Here is a 23,697-nt window from a genome sequence, read left to right as displayed (position 1 = left end):
ATTTAAACTTGCACATGACAGTTCACAGAATAGTCCATTTTCAAGACATGTAGCCTATTTATTCATTACCACATTTAGTTAATCCAGAGATTATTCCCTTTGCCTCAATTCAGCAGTCTCATCCGGATTATCATGGCATTTGTAGTCCTTTGGTGGCCACATTAGCGTTTCATTTTTTGTCCTACATAGATTTATGCCAGGCTAAACCTATGTGAAACAAAACCCTTAAGTGTTTAAAATCCACTATGGGAAAAATGGTGGAAAACAGAACCATTTGCCTGTTTTACCTCTATGTATTAAGACTCACTGCGGTACTCTAAAAAGTTGGACAGGGTTGGCAGGTCTGCATTCTACACCGTGTGGGAGGGTAAGGTATATGGAACACCTGTCTGGTTGATCAGGGTTGTATAGATGTAAATAGTGTACCACAGTAAGAGTCATACCTAGAGGTCAAACGGAAATTGTTCCATTAGTTTTCCACCATTCATTTGTTTCGCGTGGGCTTTCCCTGGAGTTTTGATAACATGTTAAACACCCCTCCCTCGTGCGCACGCTGTTTGTAAATCTGATTGCCTTTTTTAGACACAGTTTCCTAATCAACACTAAAAGCAAAATCATTTTGAAAACACAAAAGCAAATGATGGCATCGACACAGACCACAAACGGGCTACATAAAGCTTAAGTAGACCACAAAGGGAATCTGAACGCTGTTCGCTAGAAGAGTCCGCTGTTTCAGCCTATGTAAAGGTGCCTATTGAATTTCTTTGCAGCGCATACATTTCAGATTTTCGAAATCGATCAAATCTCATTTAGTGAAGTATTTCCTCTATAGCTAATACCGGACACTTATTCATTCTTTATCGCGCCGTCTTCTAAACTCCCGACTCCATTTAATGGCAATATGTTAATATTTATTTTTTGTTATACTTGTAATGCTTTTTGTGACGTGGAACAGACTAACTGTATTTATATCAGATCGTGTGATCCTCGTAATGTTACGTGGAAAATACAATTACTGGGATGCAGCATTAAATGTATATCACAAATGCGACCAGTTATTTTTCGTATTTGCAGTTAAATTCTTTCACTGGCAAATGCCACAAACGGAGTCGAAAGGGGTTTTGTCCATGTGTTTACGTACTGCTGACAGTCGGCCAACTCAGCATCACAGCAAACAGAAGGCGCAGACACGAGGTAGCTACGGCAAATAATTATGTATTTATCATCTTGTCCGTTGACACAAACTCCGTACATCTGTGTGCTGCAGCTCGAGAATCGGGATGTTAGATTCTCAGTTGGATAAATGTTAAACAAAAAAATCAGGCCCTATTAATTTCTGCGTACTTTTAACTCGGATTTCGTACCTGCGTACATGGACAGAGAATTGCGTAGCTGGTACGCAAAATGCGTGCATGTTGGCAGGTCTGACTGAATGAAGTTACCCCTTGATGCAGATCTGGTAGATTTGACCCCCTAGTGGTTAGGGTAAGCTGATCCAGGTTCTGAACCTAGGTGAAAACTTCATCCCAGAGCCACAAAACACTGTTCTGCACTAAAACAAGACTCAAAGTAGTGCTAAAATGACACCCAGACTCTGCAGTTAAAATAAACATTGATTTATTCTCTCAGCCCACCACTCATGTACATATTGCACAGTTGTATTTAGTAAAGAAATATATAAAAGAACATATCCAAAACCTCCTGGTATTCTATATGATACAGCAGACAAATTGAGTAGTGAACAACCCACTCAAAATGGCAGCACAATGATTTATTTGTGGAAAATTCTATTTTGTTGCCATATTGGGTGGACATAGAAGAAAGCCTATGGACAAAGAACTAGTTTAAGTCCATTATACCCACTCTAGTCATATGCAGGTATAGACATGGTTATAGAGGAGATAGGAGTCCTGCTGGTCACTCCAGACAAGATAGGAAATAGGGTACTATTTGGGACACATCTTACATCAGAGGTGGGTAATTCCAGTCCCCGAGGGCCTGATTGGTGTCACAGTTTTGCCCCAGCTAACACACCTGACTCCAATAATCAACTAATCATGATCTTCAGTTGAGAATGTAATTAGTTGAATCAGCTGTGTTGGCTAGGGATGGGCGAAAAGTTTCACCAATCAGGCCCTCAAGGACTGGAGTTGCCCATCCCTGTCCTACATAGTGCCATAGATCCCTGGTCAAAAGTAGTGTACTATATAGGGCAGCCATACTCAACAGTTGGACCGTAGGCTGGATCTTGACTCAGAATGGGGTCAATGCAGTCAGGATTCAACTCATGGTATATCAACAAATAAGACATGGAAAATGTGTAGAATTGCTGGAAATTAGCTTTAAAACATCTAATTTTTCTCTGCCAACAAAAGGGGTGTGAACAGTTTGGGGTCGAATGGGTTGAGGATTCATTACTATGCCGATAAATTACAATAGCCATCCAGACCTTTGCCACCTTCTCAAATAGTTTGAGTACAACTGATATATGAACAGGATGCTGTTTGAGTGTTAAAACAGAGCGATTAGCCCAGCCTACACTCTACACATTCTTCATGGAATCTCAGCAACATGATCAGGACCACATTACATCAGTCTAACAGGACTTCATTTAATGGCAGATAATGTTCTTCATGTACACTCTAAGTCCTAAGTTCTTTGTCAGTTCTAGAACCTTCAGCTCCACTCCTCCTGACCCCTCCATCACAGTCCCCTCTCCCTGCTCCTTCCTTCCTTAGACTGGTTTCCTAACAGCCCATCTGTTTTGAGGAATCTTCACTTGCGGGCGGTGTCGTAATTGGCCACGAACCAATCACATGTCTCCTTCAAGGCTGTGTGTGTGAATTGGGGGGATAGGAGACTCAGCATCAGAAACCAAACATCTTTATTTGATATGTCAGTGGTGAACATGCATAAAGATGGCAGAATACATATATGACATTGTTTTTGGTTAAATGCACAAATAAATCTGCACAATCTACTTTTGGGGCTTTTCAAATTGCTGGTGTTGGGGAGGTAGGTACCTTGTTTGAAGGGGGTAAAGGTGAAGTTGGGGCGGTACCGCAGCAGCTTGGCGTTGCTGGCTGTCTTCTTGAACTGACCGTCTGCTTTAGTTCTGTCATACTGAAGGTCAGGGGTTAAGGAATCAAACACTGAATGACTGACAGTGTGTGAGAGCAAGTGAGTATGAAAGAGAGAGAGGGACTGTGTTTGAGCTGTATATCTGGACATGCACCTAGGTGAAAGGATACAGTCACTTGACCTTTGAACCCCAGTGCTTCGACAACGCCCTCTGCTGCCTCCTTAATGGACACCTCCTCCTCCTCACCAACTAAAATACAGAGAGGGAGAATGAACGCTGAAGCCTGAAAATACTGTTGTTAAATGTGTGTGTGAGATCGAGAGTATGTGTGAGTACGAGAGAGAGAAAGTCAGAGTGTGTGTATGCTCACCAGACAGTATGATGGGGTCCACCTCAGGGTACTCTCTCAGCACCCAGAGGAAGAGACGAGCCAGATCCAATGAGTAGATGAACTGCCTTCTGGGAGTTCCTGAGCCCCACACCACCAATGGACTACCCTCCTCTAACACCACACACATACACACACACACACACACGTGTGAAGGAATGTGGCTATACCGATCCTTGTAGGGAGGTATACTGTATAGATTAAAACAGTTAGCTTAAGAATAAATAACTAGAGAGTGATAGTTAACAGTAAGTGTTGTGTAGTCATCTTACTCTGAGCAATGTAGGCTTTGTGTATGAGGCCTGGAAGTACATGTCCATCCTCGATGTTGAAGTTATCATGGGGGCCAAACACATTGGTCGGTATCACGGCTGTGTAGCATCGCCCACGCTGCTGGTGATACGCCCTGCAAGACAAACACACACCTCAACATAATCCACAAACATTGAACACACACACACACACACACACACACACACACACACACACACTATTATTGAATATACACAGATTATATTGACTCCCTTCTAGAGGTCACTGAGCAGCTAAAGGGTCAAGGGTACAGGAGGCCCACAAGATTGTTCTGGATGGGCCCGCAGAGGACGTCTATAGCAAAATAGGGAAGCTGTGCACACACACTTCCCTTGTAAAAGAAGACTTCCTGGTTAAATGAAGGTTCAATAAAACACCAACACACCTATTGTGGACATCGATCATTCTCTTAGCATAGGAGTAGCCAAAGTTAGACTCGTGAGGAGGGCCGTTGTGGATCTGCAAGATAATAAGTAAGAGATAGTCAACTACCATCATGTCTACCACACACACACACACGCACGCACACGCACACGCACGCACACGCAGGTTACCATGGTCTCATTGATGGGATAGGTGGTCTTATCAGGGAAAATGCAGGTGGAGAGACAGGAGACCACCCTGACAGCATCCACCTCATGGGCTGCCTGCAGGACGTTGTCATTGATGTAGATGTTGTTCCTCTGGAGAACACACATGGATGAATACGTTGGTAAATAAACATGAACACAATCACACACATGGAACCAGTTGAACCAGGTTCCAAATTAGCACCCTATGAACTAGTTAGTAATGTACTACCTTTGACCAGGGCCCATAGTGAATAGAGTACCAATTGGGATGAAGCTTAAAAATCTGTTTATTTACCGAGTCCTTTTCATGGCAGTTTCCACCATTTTCAAAATAAGGTGAGAAATTGAGCAAGTGCACACTTCTGGAGATGCAGCCTCTGTCATTACAACCCCTGAATCCCCTCCTCTTACCCAGAAGTCTAGGTTGGCCCTCATGTTCTTGAAGAGCCCTCCCACCATGGCTGCCAGGTGGATGACGTGGGTGGGCTGGTGCTTCAAAAACACTGCCTGCGTCTCACCCATGTCCCTGAGTGAACATACACAAACCCACACACACACACGTCAGCTTGACTTTTCAAAGACTCAGAGGCTGGGCTACAAAGGCACCCACAGTTAGCACTGAGGCAGGAGAGGGTCAGGTGTGTGTGTTGTTTGTGTATATACATGTGCGTGTATGCATACCATGTGTGTTTGTCTATGTGTGAGTGCGTATGTGTGTGCGCGTGTAGCTCTCACATGAGATTTGCATCCTTAGAGGAGAGGAAGATCCACTCCTCTCCCTCCCGCGCTCCTCCCTCTTCTTTGACAACATGTTCTATGGCCCTACCCACCAGACCAGTCCCCCCCAGTCACCAACACCCGCATAGGACTGTTCTGATCCACCATGCTATCTCCCATCTGCATGGGGGGTAAAGAAAGAAAGAGTAGGCGAGAGAAACACAGAAACAAAGAGTGAAAGGCTTACAATCTGCAGGTCATGTGCTCTGAAAGTAGGCTAAAGTTTTACAAAGGATTTCCCCTGAAATGACTGATGTAATTCAATGATCAATTAAACAAGAGTTACTAACAGAGCTGAAGACAACATCTGTACACAGAAAGTAGTCCTAGGTAATATAAACCTATTCTACAGTTTCTATTCTATTCTACAGTCTGGGTTCATGGAAACGAGAGTACAAGTGTATAAATATTGATAGACAATTTGTTTGTTTGGTGTTTTTTTGCGTCGGTAAAAATAATTGTGAGAAATTGCATAGAAACACGTTTACACAATTGATGCTTGGCTGTCATTTGACAAATAAAAAAAAGAATATTGCTCCTATCAATAAAAAGGTATCTGTGACCAACAGATGCATATCTGTATTCCCAGTCATGTGAAATCCATAGATTAAGGCCTAGTTACTTATTTTTATTGATTTATATGAAATGTTATTCAGTACAGTCCCATGTGGCTCAGTTGGTAGTGCATGGCGCTTGCAAAACCAGGGTTTTGGGTTCGATTCCTATGAAGGCCCAGTACAAAATATTTATACAAGTGTAAGCATGTCTGCTAAATTACAAAAAAAAAGAGAGAATTTTGCATGTTGCGTTTATTTTTGTTCAGTGTATATCAAAACAAAGTGTGTATATAAGGAATCTCTTCATTATGTCTGGTAAATATTATATACATAAATGCAAGTGGGCAAAATAAAATATATATTCTTTTAACTTGAATTTTATTTGCAAATGCTACATAGTCTGAAAAACAGTAATGCAAAGCAGCCCTAAATGCCTGTGAAGCCTTTTGTGGTTTTTGTTCTTGGCACGTGCGCACAAGCCAATTGCTCGCAGATACAGTGCGGGTAAACTACCTTCATGAGAAGATTATTTAAAAAAAAGGTAGAGGTGTGGATCAGAAAACCAGTCAGTATCTGGTGTGACCATTTGCCACATGCAGCATGACACATCCCCTTTGCATTGAGTTGATCAGGCTGTTGATTGTGGCCTGTGGAATGTTGTCCCACTCCTCTTCAATGGCTGTGCGAAGTTGCTGGATATTGGCGGGAACTGAAACACACTGTCGTACATGTCGGTCCAGAGCATCCCAAACATGCTCAATGGGTCACATGTCTGGTGACTATGCAGGCCATGGAAGAACTGGGAAATGTTAAGCTTCCAGGAGTTGTGTACAGATCCTTGCGACACAGGAATGTGCATTATCATGCTGAAATCTGAGGTGATGGCGGCATAGGAATGGCACGACAATGGGCCTCAGGATCTCGTCACGGTATCTCTGTGCATTCAAATTGCCATCAATAAAATGAAATTGTGTTGGTTGTCCGTAGCTTATGCCTGCACATTCCATAACCCCACCGCCACCATTTGGCACTCTGTTCACAACGTTGACATCAGCAAACCGCTCACCCACACCACACACACTGTCTGCCATCTGCCCAGTACAGTTGAAACTGGGATTTACCCTTGAAGAGCACACTTCTCCAGCGTGCCAGTAGCCATCAAAGGTGAGCATTTGCCAACTGAAGTCGGTTACGATGCTGAACTGCAGTCAGGTCAAGATCCGGGTGAGGACGACGAGCATGCAGAGGAGCTTCCCTGAGACAGTTTCTGACAGAAATTATTTAGGTTGTGCAAACCCACAGTTTCATCAGCCGCCCGTGTGGCTGGTCTCAGACAATCCTGCAGGTGAAGAAGCTGGATGTGGAGGTCCTGGGCTGGTGTGGTTACACGAGGTCTGCAGTTGTGAGGCTGGTTGGATGTACTGACAAATTATCAAAAAACAATGTTGGAGGCTGCTTATGGTAGAGAAAGTAACATAAAATTATTTGGCAACAGCTCTGGTGGACATTCCTGCAGTCAGCATGCCAATTGCACACTCCCTCAAAACTAGAACATTTGTGTCATTGTGTTGTGTGATAAAACTGCACATTTTAGAGTGGCCTTTTGTCCCCAGCATAAGGTGCACCTGAGTAATGATCATGCTGTTTAATCAGTTTCTTGATATGTCACGTCTTTCAGGCGGGTGGATTATCTTGGCAAAGGAGAAATGCTCACTAACTGGGATGTAAACAAATGTGTGCATAAAATGTGAGATAAGCTTTTTCTGCATATGGAACATCTCTGGGATATTTTATTTCAGCTCATGAAACATGGGACCAACACTTTACATGTTGCGTTTATGTTTTTGTTCAGTATACATCCTGAATAAAGTAATTGTAATTCGTAAGATATCATACTCAATGGATGATGGACATCCACAAATGAATACATACCATACGAAACCTAACATATCACACTAATTGGAGTGTGATGTATTTACATGTACTATGTTATGTCTACACAAGTCCATGTTGGTTGCAGCGCACAGTGAAAGGTAGTTAATAGGTCTGCCGAGGCCTATCACAAGATCTCAAAATTCAACCAATTCAAATGGTTGCAACAAGGTCGTTTTTACTGATCTGTTTGTCAGTGTCAGCAAAGTAGGCTATAATTTGTGTCATAGGAAGGAAAAAAACATGTTGCTTATCCTCTCCCGTCATAATAGAGTGTAGTAGAATTGCATTTAATGCGTTTATAAAAGGCGACGAGCGTGCAACGAACGGAGAAGAAACGTCTAATTATGTCATTACGTGCTGACACCTGCATTACCCGATAGTGATGGAATTTATGCTTAAACTACGAGTGTTTTATAGATGCATCTTTCCTACTACGGCTGGCAATTATTGGGCGATGGTCTTCAACAGCTTTAGATGATAGGCAGCTTAGAAAGGCAGTAGGCTAGCTGAAGCATATGGTATTTATATTTAAGTTATGTAGAGGACAAAAAAGGCGAATTATAACTTTCTCTTAAGATTAATTTTCCTTGAGTCATGTATTGATGTCATTGAGAGACTAAGTGAAATTTCACGTAAATGGAAGTTAAGATTTGCCCATAAAGCACTAAATTGCACTCATAAATTACTCTGACTTGACTAACGGTTGGGAATATTATGTGTTTTTCTGATCTTAAATGTTTTTTTTAAGCTGCCTGTCAAAGGCAAGTGTTTTTGTATGAAGGGCATATCTATTGTTTTGATTTAAAAAAAATGAATAATAAAATATCAGTAATGCAAAGTTTGTAAACATTTGTGTGTGAAGGGCATATTTAACATCAAAATGAATTGGTCGCGCACACCGATACGCAGGTGCAGTGAAATGCTTATGTTACTAGCTCCAATAGTGAAGTAGAATGACAAAATGTACTCATTTGACAGTTTCCATTATGTCGACATGGAAATAAAGCAAAGAGGACAATTCAATGATCAGGAGAATAGGGGTCATTTCCTGGACACAGATTAAGCCTAATCCTGGAATAAAAAGCACTTTCAATGAAGATTCTTTGAGTATGCCTTTGCGATTAAGCCTAGCCCTGAACCGTCTGGGAGACCAGCCCTAGAATTCATTGTTCGGTGTTCTACACCAGCAAAGGAATGCGTGGGAGCCTGTGTACCAGTCTGTGTGGACATTCTACTCCTTGCACTCCTATACCATGAGTGTCATATGTCAAATATTTGGTATGGCGTGACTGATGGCACAAATAGAGCTAGTTCCAGTATGAGATGTTGCTCTTATCTATCAAAAGAGTTGCTGGGCCAGGTAGACTGGCTTGTCAAGTCAATTATTTCCTATGAGAACACCGTTTAGCCTAACCTAGTGGAACCAGCCTGATCCCTGTGTTCACCTTTTCTTTTCAAGTGAAATAGTGAACGTAGCGTTCAGGCTGGATCCACCAGACTACCTTAATGTGTGTGTTAGTCACAATATAGCGTGGGCTCTCAATGCATTGTTCGATAATACATATTTATCAGAAGTGTATATTGTAAATATGATGCGTCTCCATAACCTGGGGTGTTTTTCATTTGTGCACATAGTAGCAAACTAGTTTGCAACGAATGTTGGTTTTGCAAATGGACAATTCAGGGGGTATTCACTAGAAACCAAACGGAAGCAAATGCAATTCAGGGACCTACCTGAATTTGTCCATTAAACTTGTTTTCATTGCAAAAAGTCTTCAGTGAAATGTTTTGGTAGGTCCCTCCCCATTTTGGTTCTGTTTGCTTCCTAGTGTTTTATATTTTGTTTTTAACTTTGTGGACCGGGACAATGTACAAAAAACCATGTCTGTCAGAGCACTGGGAAATTATTCTTTGCACCAAATTTAGCTAACTGCTAATAGAGCCCTGTGGTGGAAGTGTCATTTGTTTCGTGGGGTCTTTCCCTGGTGTTTTGATAACATGTAAATATCTGACAAGGACTTTTTATCAATATATTCTTCATTTAGGCAAATGCTAATTACCATCAAAGATGTCATGCAAAACTACAAATCACTGCAAGCCCCTTCACGTCATCTCTAGTTAACCTTTGCTAACAGGTATTGTTAATTTAAACTTGCACATGACAGTTCACAGAATAGTCCATTTTCAAGACATGTAGCCTATTTATTCATTACCACATTTAGTTAATCCAGAGATTATTCCCTTTGCCTCAATTCAGCAGTCTCATCCGGATTATCATGGCATTTGTAGTCCTTTGGTGGCCACATTAGCGTTTCATTTTTTGTCCTACATAGATTTATGCCAGGCTAAACCTATGTGAAACAAAACCCTTAAGTGTTTAAAATCCACTATGGGAAAAATGGTGGAAAACAGAACCATTTGCCTGTTTTACCTCTATGTATTAAGACTCACTGCGGTACTCTAAAAAGTTGGACAGGGTTGGCAGGTCTGCATTCTACACCGTGTGGGAGGGTAAGGTATATGGAACACCTGTCTGGTTGATCAGGGTTGTATAGATGTAAATAGTGTACCACAGTAAGAGTCATACCTAGAGGTCAAACGGAAATTGTTCCATTAGTTTTCCACCATTCATTTGTTTCGCGTGGGCTTTCCCTGGAGTTTTGATAACATGTTAAACACCCCTCCCTCGTGCGCACGCTGTTTGTAAATCTGATTGCCTTTTTTAGACACAGTTTCCTAATCAACACTAAAAGCAAAATCATTTTGAAAACACAAAAGCAAATGATGGCATCGACACAGACCACAAACGGGCTACATAAAGCTTAAGTAGACCACAAAGGGAATCTGAACGCTGTTCGCTAGAAGAGTCCGCTGTTTCAGCCTATGTAAAGGTGCCTATTGAATTTCTTTGCAGCGCATACATTTCAGATTTTCGAAATCGATCAAATCTCATTTAGTGAAGTATTTCCTCTATAGCTAATACCGGACACTTATTCATTCTTTATCGCGCCGTCTTCTAAACTCCCGACTCCATTTAATGGCAATATGTTAATATTTATTTTTTGTTATACTTGTAATGCTTTTTGTGACGTGGAACAGACTAACTGTATTTATATCAGATCGTGTGATCCTCGTAATGTTACGTGGAAAATACAATTACTGGGATGCAGCATTAAATGTATATCACAAATGCGACCAGTTATTTTTCGTATTTGCAGTTAAATTCTTTCACTGGCAAATGCCACAAACGGAGTCGAAAGGGGTTTTGTCCATGTGTTTACGTACTGCTGACAGTCGGCCAACTCAGCATCACAGCAAACAGAAGGCGCAGACACGAGGTAGCTACGGCAAATAATTATGTATTTATCATCTTGTCCGTTGACACAAACTCCGTACATCTGTGTGCTGCAGCTCGAGAATCGGGATGTTAGATTCTCAGTTGGATAAATGTTTTATGAAAATGTTAAACAAAAAAATCAGGCCCTATTAATTTCTGCGTACTTTTAACTCGGATTTCGTACCTGCGTACATGGACAGAGAATTGCGTAGCTGGTACGCAAAATGCGTGCATGTTGGCAGGTCTGACTTCATCCCAGAGCCACAAAACACTGTTCTGCACTAAAACAAGACTCAAAGTAGTGCTAAAATGACACCCAGACTCTGCAGTTAAAATAAACATTGATTTATTCTCTCAGCCCACCACTCATGTACATATTGCACAGTTGTATTTAGTAAAGAAATATATAAAAGAACATATCCAAAACCTCCTGGTATTCTATATGATACAGCAGACAAATTGAGTAGTGAACAACCCACTCAAAATGGCAGCACAATGATTTATTTGTGGAAAATTCTATTTTGTTGCCATATTGGGTGGACATAGAAGAAAGCCTATGGACAAAGAACTAGTTTAAGTCCATTATACCCACTCTAGTCATATGCAGGTATAGACATGGTTATAGAGGAGATAGGAGTCCTGCTGGTCACTCCAGACAAGATAGGAAATAGGGTACTATTTGGGACACATCTTACATCAGAGGTGGGTAATTCCAGTCCCCGAGGGCCTGATTGGTGTCACAGTTTTGCCCCAGCTAACACACCTGACTCCAATAATCAACTAATCATGATCTTCAGTTGAGAATGTAATTAGTTGAATCAGCTGTGTTGGCTAGGGATGGGCGAAAAGTTTCACCAATCAGGCCCTCAAGGACTGGAGTTGCCCATCCCTGTCCTACATAGTGCCATAGATCCCTGGTCAAAAGTAGTGTACTATATAGGGCAGCCATACTCAACAGTTGGACCGTAGGCTGGATCTTGACTCAGAATGGGGTCAATGCAGTCAGGATTCAACTCATGGTATATCAACAAATAAGACATGGAAAATGTGTAGAATTGCTGGAAATTAGCTTTAAAACATCTAATTTTTCTCTGCCAACAAAAGGGGTGTGAACAGTTTGGGGTCGAATGGGTTGAGGATTCATTACTATGCCGATAAATTACAATAGCCATCCAGACCTTTGCCACCTTCTCAAATAGTTTGAGTACAACTGATATATGAACAGGATGCTGTTTGAGTGTTAAAACAGAGCGATTAGCCCAGCCTACACTCTACACATTCTTCATGGAATCTCAGCAACATGATCAGGACCACATTACATCAGTCTAACAGGACTTCATTTAATGGCAGATAATGTTCTTCATGTACACTCTAAGTCCTAAGTTCTTTGTCAGTTCTAGAACCTTCAGCTCCACTCCTCCTGACCCCTCCATCACAGTCCCCTCTCCCTGCTCCTTCCTTCCTTAGACTGGTTTCCTAACAGCCCATCTGTTTTGAGGAATCTTCACTTGCGGGCGGTGTCGTAATTGGCCACGAACCAATCACATGTCTCCTTCAAGGCTGTGTGTGTGAATTGGGGGGATAGGAGACTCAGCATCAGAAACCAAACATCTTTATTTGATATGTCAGTGGTGAACATGCATAAAGATGGCAGAATACATATATGACATTGTTTTTGGTTAAATGCACAAATAAATCTGCACAATCTACTTTTGGGGCTTTTCAAATTGCTGGTGTTGGGGAGGTAGGTACCTTGTTTGAAGGGGGTAAAGGTGAAGTTGGGGCGGTACCGCAGCAGCTTGGCGTTGCTGGCTGTCTTCTTGAACTGACCGTCTGCTTTAGTTCTGTCATACTGAAGGTCAGGGGTTAAGGAATCAAACACTGAATGACTGACAGTGTGTGAGAGCAAGTGAGTATGAAAGAGAGAGAGGGACTGTGTTTGAGCTGTATATCTGGACATGCACCTAGGTGAAAGGATACAGTCACTTGACCTTTGAACCCCAGTGCTTCGACAACGCCCTCTGCTGCCTCCTTAATGGACACCTCCTCCTCCTCACCAACTAAAATACAGAGAGGGAGAATGAACGCTGAAGCCTGAAAATACTGTTGTTAAATGTGTGTGTGAGATCGAGAGTATGTGTGAGTACGAGAGAGAGAAAGTCAGAGTGTGTGTATGCTCACCAGACAGTATGATGGGGTCCACCTCAGGGTACTCTCTCAGCACCCAGAGGAAGAGACGAGCCAGATCCAATGAGTAGATGAACTGCCTTCTGGGAGTTCCTGAGCCCCACACCACCAATGGACTACCCTCCTAACACACACACACACACACACACACACACACACACATACACACACACACACACACGTGTGAAGGAATGTGGCTATACCGATCCTTGTAGGGAGGTATACTGTATAGATTAAAACAGTTAGCTTAAGAATAAATAACTAGAGAGTGATAGTTAACAGTAAGTGTTGTGTAGTCATCTTACTCTGAGCAATGTAGGCTTTGTGTATGAGGCCTGGAAGTACATGTCCATCCTCGATGTTGAAGTTATCATGGGGGCCAAACACATTGGTCGGTATCACGGCTGTGTAGCATCGCCCACGCTGCTGGTGATACGCCCTGCAAGACAAACACACACCTCAACATAATCCACAAACATTGAACACACACACACACACACACTATTATTGAATATACACAGATTATATTGACTCCCTTCTAGAGGTCACTGAGCAGCTAAAGGGTCAAGGGTACAGGAGGCCCACAAGATTGTTCTGGATGGGCCCGCAGAGGACGTCTATAGCAAAATAGGGAAGCTGTGCACACACACTTCCCTTGTAAAAGAAGACTTCCTGGTTAAATGAAGGTTCAATAAAACACCAACACACCTATTGTGGACATCGATCATTCTCTTAGCATAGGAGTAGCCAAAGTTAGACTCGTGAGGAGGGCCGTTGTGGATCTGCAAGATAATAAGTAAGAGATAGTCAACTACCATCATGTCTACCACACACACACACGCACGCACACGCACACGCACGCACACGCAGGTTACCATGGTCTCATTGATGGGATAGGTGGTCTTATCAGGGAAAATGCAGGTGGAGAGACAGGAGACCACCCTGACAGCATCCACCTCATGGGCTGCCTGCAGGACGTTGTCATTGATGTAGATGTTGTTCCTCTGGAGAACACACATGGATGAATACGTTGGTAAATAAACATGAACACAATCACACACATGGAACCAGTTGAACCAGGTTCCAAATTAGCACCCTATGAACTAGTTAGTAATGTACTACCTTTGACCAGGGCCCATAGTGAATAGAGTACCAATTGGGATGAAGCTTAAAAATCTGTTTATTTACCGAGTCCTTTTCATGGCAGTTTCCACCATTTTCAAAATAAGGTGAGAAATTGAGCAAGTGCACACTTCTGGAGATGCAGCCTCTGTCATTACAACCCCTGAATCCCCTCCTCTTACCCAGAAGTCTAGGTTGGCCCTCATGTTCTTGAAGAGCCCTCCCACCATGGCTGCCAGGTGGATGACGTGGGTGGGCTGGTGCTTCAAAAACACTGCCTGCGTCTCACCCATGTCCCTGAGTGAACATACACAAACCCACACACACACACGTCAGCTTGACTTTTCAAAGACTCAGAGGCTGGGCTACAAAGGCACCCACAGTTAGCACTGAGGCAGGAGAGGGTCAGGTGTGTGTGTTGTTTGTGTATATACATGTGCGTGTATGCATACCATGTGTGTTTGTCTATGTGTGAGTGCGTATGTGTGTGCGCGTGTAGCTCTCACATGAGATTTGCATCCTTAGAGGAGAGGAAGATCCACTCCTCTCCCTCCCGCGCTCCTCCCTCTTCTTTGACAACATGTTCTATGGCCCTACCCACCAGACCAGTCCCCCCAGTCACCAACACCCGCATAGGACTGTTCTGATCCACCATGCTATCTCCCATCTGCATGGGGGGTAAAGAAAGAAAGAGTAGGCGAGAGAAACACAGAAACAAAGAGTGAAAGGCTTACAATCTGCAGGTCATGTGCTCTGAAAGTAGGCTAAAGTTTTACAAAGGATTTCCCCTGAAATGACTGATGTAATTCAATGATCAATTAAACAAGAGTTACTAACAGAGCTGAAGACAACATCTGTACACAGAAAGTAGTCCTAGGTAATATAAACCTATTCTACAGTTTCTATTCTATTCTACAGTCTGGGTTCATGGAAACGAGAGTACAAGTGTATAAATATTGATAGACAATTTGTTTGTTTGGTGTTTTTTTGCGTCGGTAAAAATAATTGTGAGAAATTGCATAGAAACACGTTTACACAATTGATGCTTGGCTGTCATTTGACAAATAAAAAAAGAATATTGCTCCTATCAATAAAAAGGTATCTGTGACCAACAGATGCATATCTGTATTCCCAGTCATGTGAAATCCATAGATTAAGGCCTAGTTACTTATTTTTATTGATTTATATGAAATGTTATTCAGTACAGTCCCATGTGGCTCAGTTGGTAGTGCATGGCGCTTGCAAAACCAGGGTTTTGGGTTCGATTCCTATGAAGGCCCAGTACAAAATATTTATACAAGTGTAAGCATGTCTGCTAAATTACAAAAAAAAAGAGAGAATTTTGCATGTTGCGTTTATTTTTGTTCAGTGTATATCAAAACAAAGTGTGTATATAAGGAATCTCTTCATTATGTCTGGTAAATATTATATACATAAATGCAAGTGGGCAAAATAAAATATATATTCTTTTAACTTGAATTTTATTTGCAAATGCTACATAGTCTGAAAAACAGTAATGCAAAGCAGCCCTAAATGCCTGTGAAGCCTTTTGTGGTTTTTGTTCTTGGCACGTGCGCACTAGCCAATTGCTCGCAGATACAGTGCAGGTAAACTACCTTCATGAGAAGATTATTTAAAAAAAGGTAGAGGTGTGGATCAGAAAACCAGTCAGTATCTGGTGTGACCATTTGCCACATGCAGCATGACACATCCCCTTTGCATTGAGTTGATCAGGCTGTTGATTGTGGCCTGTGGAATGTTGTCCCACTCCTCTTCAATGGCTGTGCGAAGTTGCTGGATATTGGCGGGAACTGAAACACACTGTCGTACATGTCGGTCCAGAGCATCCCAAACATGCTCAATGGGTCACATGTCTGGTGACTATGCAGGCCATGGAAGAACTGGGAAATGTTAAGCTTCCAGGAGTTGTGTACAGATCCTTGCGACACAGGAATGTGCATTATCATGCTGAAATCTGAGGTGATGGCGGCATAGGAATGGCACGACAATGGGCCTCAGGATCTCGTCACGGTATCTCTGTGCATTCAAATTGCCATCAATAAAATGAAATTGTGTTAGTTGTCCGTAGCTTATGCCTGCACATTCCATAACCCCACCGCCACCATTTGGCACTCTGTTCACAACGTTGACATCAGCAAACCGCTCACCCACACCACACACACTGTCTGCCATCTGCCCAGTACAGTTGAAACTGGGATTTACCCTTGAAGAGCACACTTCTCCAGCGTGCCAGTAGCCATCAAAGGTGAGCATTTGCCAACTGAAGTCGGTTACGATGCTGAACTGCAGTCAGGTCAAGATCCGGGTGAGGACGACGAGCATGCAGAGGAGCTTCCTGAGACAGTTTCTGACAGAAATTATTTAGGTTGTGCAAACCCACAGTTTCATCAGCCGCCCGTGTGGCTGGTCTCAGACAATCCTGCAGGTGAAGAAGCTGGATGTGGAGGTCCTGGGCTGGTGTGGTTACACGAGGTCTGCAGTTGTGAGGCTGGTTGGATGTACTGACAAATTATCAAAAAACAATGTTGGAGGCTGCTTATGGTAGAGAAAGTAACATAAAATTATTTGGCAACAGCTCTGGTGGACATTCCTGCAGTCAGCATGCCAATTGCACACTCCCTCAAAACTAGAACATTTGTGTCATTGTGTTGTGTGATAAAACTGCACATTTTAGAGTGGCCTTTTGTCCCCAGCATAAGGTGCACCTGAGTAATGATCATGCTGTTTAATCAGTTTCTTGATATGTCACGTCTTTCAGGCGGGTGGATTATCTTGGCAAAGGAGAAATGCTCACTAACTGGGATGTAAACAAATGTGTGCATAAAATGTGAGATAAGCTTTTTGTGCATATGGAACATCTCTGGGATATTTTATTTCAGCTCATGAAACATGGGACCAACACTTTACATGTTGCGTTTATGTTTTTGTTCAGTATACATCCTGAATAAAGTAATTGTAATTCGTAAGATATCATACTCAATGGATGATGGACATCCACAAATGAATACATACCATACGAAACCTAACATATCACACTAATTGGAGTGTGATGTATTTACATGTACTATGTTATGTCTACACAAGTCCATGTTGGTTGCAGCGCACAGTGAAAGGTAGTTAATAGGTCTGCCGAGGCCTATCACAAGATCTCAAAATTCAACCAATTCAAATGGTTGCAACAAGGTCGTTTTTACTGATCTGTTTGTCAGTGTCAGCAAAGTAGGCTATAATTTGTGTCATAGGAAGGAAAAAAACATGTTGCTTATCCTCTCCCGTCATAATAGAGTGTAGTAGAATTGCATTTAATGCGTTTATAAAAGGCGACGAGCGTGCAACGAACGGAGAAGAAACGTCTAATTATGTCATTACGTGCTGACACCTGCATTACCCGATAGTGATGGAATTTATGCTTAAACTACGAGTGTTTTATAGATGCATCTTTCCTACTACGGCTGGCAATTATTGGGCGATGGTCTTCAACAGCTTTAGATGATAGGCAGCTTAGAAAGGCAGTAGGCTAGCTGAAACATATGGTATTTATATTTAATGCAGTCACCTCGGTTTTCATTTGAATCATGTTATATACATCGCTTATTTGTATCAATTGCAAAGACATTGCCAACTTTTTATTTATTGTCAACTTTGTTCGGAAGTTATCGGCGGTTACGATGAATTTAGCCATAAAATGTTGGCTAAACCGGGCCCAAATTGGTTTGTTTTGCTAATGGTGATTGTCATAATTTAAGCTAATAATATAACGCACTGAAATCTACTCATCACATTAGGAATAGTAGCCCACCATCTCTCATTAGTCTGCAAAGGCGATGGGTTGACGTTTGCAATCCTACAGGTGCAATTTTATGGTGAAAAAAAATAACCTGTTGGTATTTGAAGCCGGCCTTGTTGGGACTTCATAGCGTGTTTTTATACATGTACGTCATGTTTCACTGTATGCGCCGTTCCATAAGTAAATGAGTCAATTTATGACGAGATTGAGTAGTGGTTACTGTATATGCCGTTCCACAGACCTTTAAACCTAATCTTGCGGTTATAGGCCTAATTAATGACTGGGCATGTTTCTAAATCGTGTAGAAATGTAGTAAATAAGCTTCAACCCCCCTCCTCTCCCACTTTGTCATACACTAGATTTAGCTGAACCGACATCACTGTCCCAGGATTTTAACCCACTGGTCCCAGGATTTTAACCCACTGGTCCCAGGATTTTAACCCACTGGTCCCAGGATTTTAACCCACTGGTCCCAGGATTTTAACCCACTGGTCCCAGGATTTTAACCCACTGGTCCCAGGATTTTAACCCACTGGTCCCAGGATTTTAACCCACTGGTCCCAGGATTTTAACCCACTGGTCCCAGGATTTTAACCCACTGGTCCCAGGATTTTAACCCACTGTCCCAGGATTTTAACCCACTGGTCCCAGGATTTTAACCCACTGGTCCCAGGATTTTAACCCACTGGTCCCGGGATTTTAACCCACTGTCCCGGGATTTTAACCCACTGTCCCGGGATTTTAACCCACTGTCCCAGGATTTTAACCCACTGTCCCAGGATTTTAATGAAACCACTATCCTGGCGTTGCAAGCGCTATGCTCCGCTCGGGCGGCAGGTAGCCTAGTGGTTAAAGCGTTGGACTGATAACCGAACTTTTGCAAGATCGAAATCCCGGGCTGACGAGGTTAAAATCTGTCGTTCTCCCTCTGAACAAGACAGCTAACACACTGTTCCTAGGCCGTCATTCAAAATATGAATTGGTTTTTAACTGACTTGCCTAGTTAAATAAAGGTAAAAAATAAATAAAAAGTAGTTACCAAAAGAGGATACTGTTCGCATAGCAAGACTTGTAACAGTACAACTTCAATCAAATTTCTCTTTTAGATAGCACCCTTTATGGGATAAAAACTACGATTTTTAGTTAGCTACAGTTACATAAAAAAAAAATGTTCTGCTTACCAGTTACTCCAGAGCTTGATTCTTCTTCTAGCTAGCTATGAAGTCAGAAGCTTCCATGACCGGATTCCAGTCCAAATGAGCTGGTTTTAAGATGATGACGAAACTATTTTGGCGAGTCCCGCCTCCAGCTGAACAGGGGGGAAACACGACCCAGCAAGGAGTGGCGACGTTACGCAAGTGGAGGCTAATTTGGGGTCAGTTTTGCATTTTCTCCACCAATGGTAAAGGATGACTGGGAAAGGAAGCTGATCCTAGATCTGTAAATGCCCTTCCTAGGGGAAATTCACCCCCGAGACAATCGAGTTCTCAGCACTCAGCAAAGGTGAACCGGTGCACAGGTTTTACATATTGGCAGGTTGACATTTGACTAATACCTGACTGTTTCCTTGTTGAGATTCAATTTCCAATCTTTGGGCCCCTGTTGTTCAGCCTATATATGTTTTATGTCCTTCCTTCTTCCGTGTGCCATGGAGTGGAGATCCAGATGTTTGCAGACAGGTGGTTATCTACATCCATGGAAAGAGAGCTGAGCAAGTGGCATTTGAGAATGTTTCACAATGGCTCAACAAATCCTGGCTCACCCTAAATGTGGGAAAAACAGTAGCCATGTATTTCTTCATCTATTAAAAAGCAGCAGGTCTACTCCCATATCCTCATACATGGCCAAAAGATCAAAACGGCCTCAGAATTCAAACACCTCGGCATAAACCTTGATCCCACCCTCAATGAAAAACTCTTTCTCCACCGAGGCTTCCAGAATGTTCTTACATGCTATGGGTTTCTCCCATTTCTTACTGTATCACCAACTGGTCTCAAGCATGTGAGACATCCCTGAAACCTCTCAAATTACTCTATACAGAAGTATTGATAATCTTGTACAACAAAAACACGGCACTACCACCACTGCAATATAATACCAAGTTCAACCTGTTTAGTTTCGACAACTTCATTCTGTTCTCAGAAATCTGCCTGCTTTACAAGATAACTCACAATCTAGCACCTCCACCCCCGAGTGTCTGTAAACCTCTGCTCCGAGCAAAATAGCAGTGTTCCAAGAACCTCCACCAGGGGGGACTGTAAGCATCTCCAGACGGTCCACACCTTTGCACAATCGGCATTCTCATTCAATGCAGCTAAGAAATGGAATGACCTCCCCTCTGCTCTGAAAACATGTAGCAGCTTCCAAGCCTTCTCCACTGAGACAAAAAACATCCAATCAGCCATGTGTAACAGTATAACTCTAGACCGTCCCCTCGCGCGAACCAGGGACCCTCTGCACACGTCAACAACAGTCACCCACGAAGCATCGTTACCCATCGCTCCACAAAAGCCGCGTGCAATAACTGGGCTATGCACAATATTTCTTATTTTTATAGGTATATCACATTGAATCACATAGCAATGTGTTTCTATGGACAATGTTTTGACTTCTGTGGTGAAACATGTCTCTATGTCCTGATCTCTGTTCTATTCTATATTTTTTACTGTATGTGCATAATGTTTTGTGTTTTTGTATAATGTTTCCATTGCTAGAAGTTCACCTACAGTGCATTCGGAAATTATTCAGACCCCTTGACTTTTTCCACACTTTGTGGATGATCAATGTAAACAATATGCACCTGAGCTCAATTTCGAGTTTCACAGCAAATGGTCTGAAAATTTATGTAAATAAGGTATTTCAGTTTTTTATTTTTAATACATTTGCACACTCACACACACACAGAAAACCCCTGTTTTTGCGTTGTCATTATGGGGTATTATGATGTCATTATGGGGTATTGTGATGTCATTATGGGGTATTGTGATGTCATTATGGGGTATTGTGATGTCATTATGGGGTATTGTGATGTCATTATGGGGTATTGTGATGTCATTATGGGGTATTATGTGTAGATTGATGAGGATTTTTTGTTGTTGCAATTTTAGAATGAGGCTGTAAAGTAAGAAAAAAAAGTAAAGGGGGGTCTGAATACTTTCCGAATGCACTGTATGTCTAGATGCTTTAGGGACTAGATGAAAATGAGCTATTAACTAAATCTGGTGCAACACATGTTTTCTCAGTGCTCTGAGATTTGTGTTTGATGTACATTGTCCCAGCCAAATAAACGTAACAAATAAATAAAAATGACAAAATAACTGTCCAGATTACCAAATTACAAGTGGATATTTACCACAATTACCACCTTGGCCACCAGTCTCATAATCCTCTATGATCCAGGCCAGTCTGCACTAGAGGACTTTACTCAGAATTAGGGTGGCAACATTCGGTTAAAGCCCCCATGCAGTCTTTATAAAAAAAATCACCACTGTATGTCTAATAAATCAGTATGTGTTTATTTAATGAAAATAACTCCAACATATATTTGTTATCATTCATTTCCATGAGCTTCCTTTGGCCCTTGAAATGCTCAGTCTGATTGTGTGGGAGTTAGGGAACAAATTAGATTTCTAAAGCTGCACTGTCCCTTTAACTTTCCCCCAAATTCTCAGATTTTCCAGAAATGCGGGTAGCAACATTCCCTGAATCAGTTGGGAACAAGCAGGACATCCAGAATCCCCCAACCAGGATTTCAGAAAAACCTAAGAAAGTTCCCAGAATTTTGCAACCCTAGACAAAATTATACATGGTGCATTGGTATATTGACATGGGAGACAACAATGAAAATCATGGACTGTCACTGTGTTAGTTAATAAAAGTGTCACACAAACCAGGGATATTTCACATTTGAATAGTTTATTAAACAATGTCCATTTTACTTCCCAAGTCTTCTCTCCAACAGAGTGATTGACATACAGTTGACGTTAAAATATAAAATAAAACATTGAGGAGCAGGGAGGAGGAAGAGGAAGAAGAGGAGGTGAGGAGTACAGAGTACATAGCAGCTGACTCCCACCTTACTTATGTTCAATATCAGTCATTTTAATGACATTAATAATTATAACAGTATGGACACTGACTATAAGAAGAACATGTGTAGCAACAAATAAAAATGAGAACCAACAGTAATCATTAAAAACAAAGATATTTAAGAGATTTCAAATCATATCTCTTATAAGTGGATTTTTTTTAAAAAGCTAAATATTGTAAATCCTTTCTGTAAGTATTTGATGTAGATTTTTTCATGTTTTGTTTTTTTAGTAACTTTATGTTTTTAAAAGAGTAGTGACCCAAAGTTCTGCATGCTGATTCGATCAATTTGCTGGGTCAATGCATGACATCACTGCATTCTATTCTATCTACTGTTCACACACACACACACACACACACACACACACACACACACACACACACACACACACACACACACACACACACACACACACACACACACACACACACACACACACACACACACACACACACACACACACACACACACACTAGTTACACTATCATCCTGTCTATGGTATCTTATATTTCTATAGCATCTTTGCTTGGGAAACAACTCCCCAGAGCTAAATGTATCAGCGGCCAGAAGTGTTGCAGTTGTCTTGGTAAAGAAACATTTAGTGTACCTCCCAAATGGCACCCTGCTCCCTATATAATGTGCTACTTTTGACCAGAGCCCACTAGGTTTATGTCAAAAGTAGTGCAATATATAAGGAATATGGTGCCATTTGGGACGCTTAATTGATCGTAGGAAGAGCTGACGATGGCACAAATTTCTGTTGTTTAAATGTTCTTTAGAGAAACACTAAGAAGGCCAACTCACAGATGAAGAAAGAGACCTCTATCAAAAAACTTGACCATCATTGTCTGGCTCACACCCAGAACATAATAATACAAACAAAAACCAACAACACCCTGTTGATACAATTATTTCCACAGCTGTTTCCATAGTTACGTACTGTACGTGTGATGCTTTATTTACTTGTGTTGTTATGGCAATCTTGTTGTATTTTCCACGTTGGTCTGTACAGTGGTCCAAAGTACACGTTGGTCATGTTCTGTGTAGTGTGTGTGTGTGTGTGAGTGTGTATCAGGATGCAGTGGGGTAGGGTGACAGAGGAAACATAACTCTCTCTCTCTCCTTCACTGATCCACTTTATCTCTTTAGATTGAGATGTTTTTTATTGTCACATACACCCAGTTTAACAAAGAAAAGATAATTCTACCACAAATACACACACGCAATATTTGAGTGTGTGATAGCGCCAAATACACACAAACACACAATATGTGATTGTGTGAAAGCTTCAAGTACACACACACACAATACCTGAGTGTATGAGAGATTCAAATACACACACACGCAATATGTGATTGTGTGAAAGCTTCAAGTACACACACACACACACACACACACACACACACACAATGTGTTAGTGTATGAGCGCTTCAAATACACACACACACACAATATGTTAGTGTATGAGAGATTCCGTGAATGCAAGAGCATGAGAGTCCTTCTGCCATAATAATAATTAGGCTAAGGATG

The 23,697-nt window shown here is 41.8% G+C and overlaps 1 protein-coding gene and 1 pseudogene across 1 annotated transcript; both read right to left on the bottom strand.

The window, feature by feature from the left end:
- Positions 1 to 1,600: 1,600 nt before the first annotated feature.
- On the bottom strand, positions 1,601 to 5,272 carry LOC121846541 (annotated as a pseudogene).
- Positions 5,273 to 11,289: 6,017 nt separating this feature from the next.
- Positions 11,290 to 19,405, bottom strand: LOC112251300 (GDP-L-fucose synthase). The gene is made up of 11 exons (XM_042322317.1): positions 19,259 to 19,405; positions 14,776 to 14,936; positions 14,452 to 14,566; positions 14,023 to 14,151; positions 13,856 to 13,929; positions 13,453 to 13,586; positions 13,351 to 13,355; positions 13,142 to 13,268; positions 12,941 to 13,020; positions 12,713 to 12,812; positions 11,290 to 12,520 (listed from the first exon to the last, which is right to left on the bottom strand). Exons 2-11 carry the CDS (start codon positions 14,934 to 14,936, stop codon positions 12,465 to 12,467), a joined length of 981 nt encoding a protein of 326 aa, XP_042178251.1. The 5' UTR covers positions 19,259 to 19,405; the 3' UTR covers positions 11,290 to 12,464.
- Between the last annotated feature and the right edge of the window lie 4,292 nt (positions 19,406 to 23,697).

This window comes from Oncorhynchus tshawytscha, linkage group LG05, assembly GCF_018296145.1.
Source record: "Oncorhynchus tshawytscha isolate Ot180627B linkage group LG05, Otsh_v2.0, whole genome shotgun sequence".
Lineage (NCBI taxonomy): Eukaryota > Metazoa > Chordata > Actinopteri > Salmoniformes > Salmonidae > Oncorhynchus > Oncorhynchus tshawytscha.
Note: the sequence above shows the minus strand (reverse complement) of the source record. Positions and strands in the feature narration are given on the sequence as shown.

Bases quoted from the DNA above. Each gene is read 5' to 3' on its own strand.
- LOC112251300 (XM_042322317.1), bottom strand. From the start codon at position 14,936: ATGGGAGATAGCATGGTGGATCAGAACAGTCCTATGCGGGTGTTGGTG. The intron at 14,152-14,451 runs GTAAGAGGAGGG...TGTGTTCTCCAG, and splicing joins GGGCCAACCTAGACTTCTGG to AGGAACAACATCTACATCAA. The intron at 12,521-12,712 runs GTACCTACCTCC...TCACACACACAG, and splicing joins CTTTACCCCCTTCAAACAAG to CCTTGAAGGAGACATGTGAT.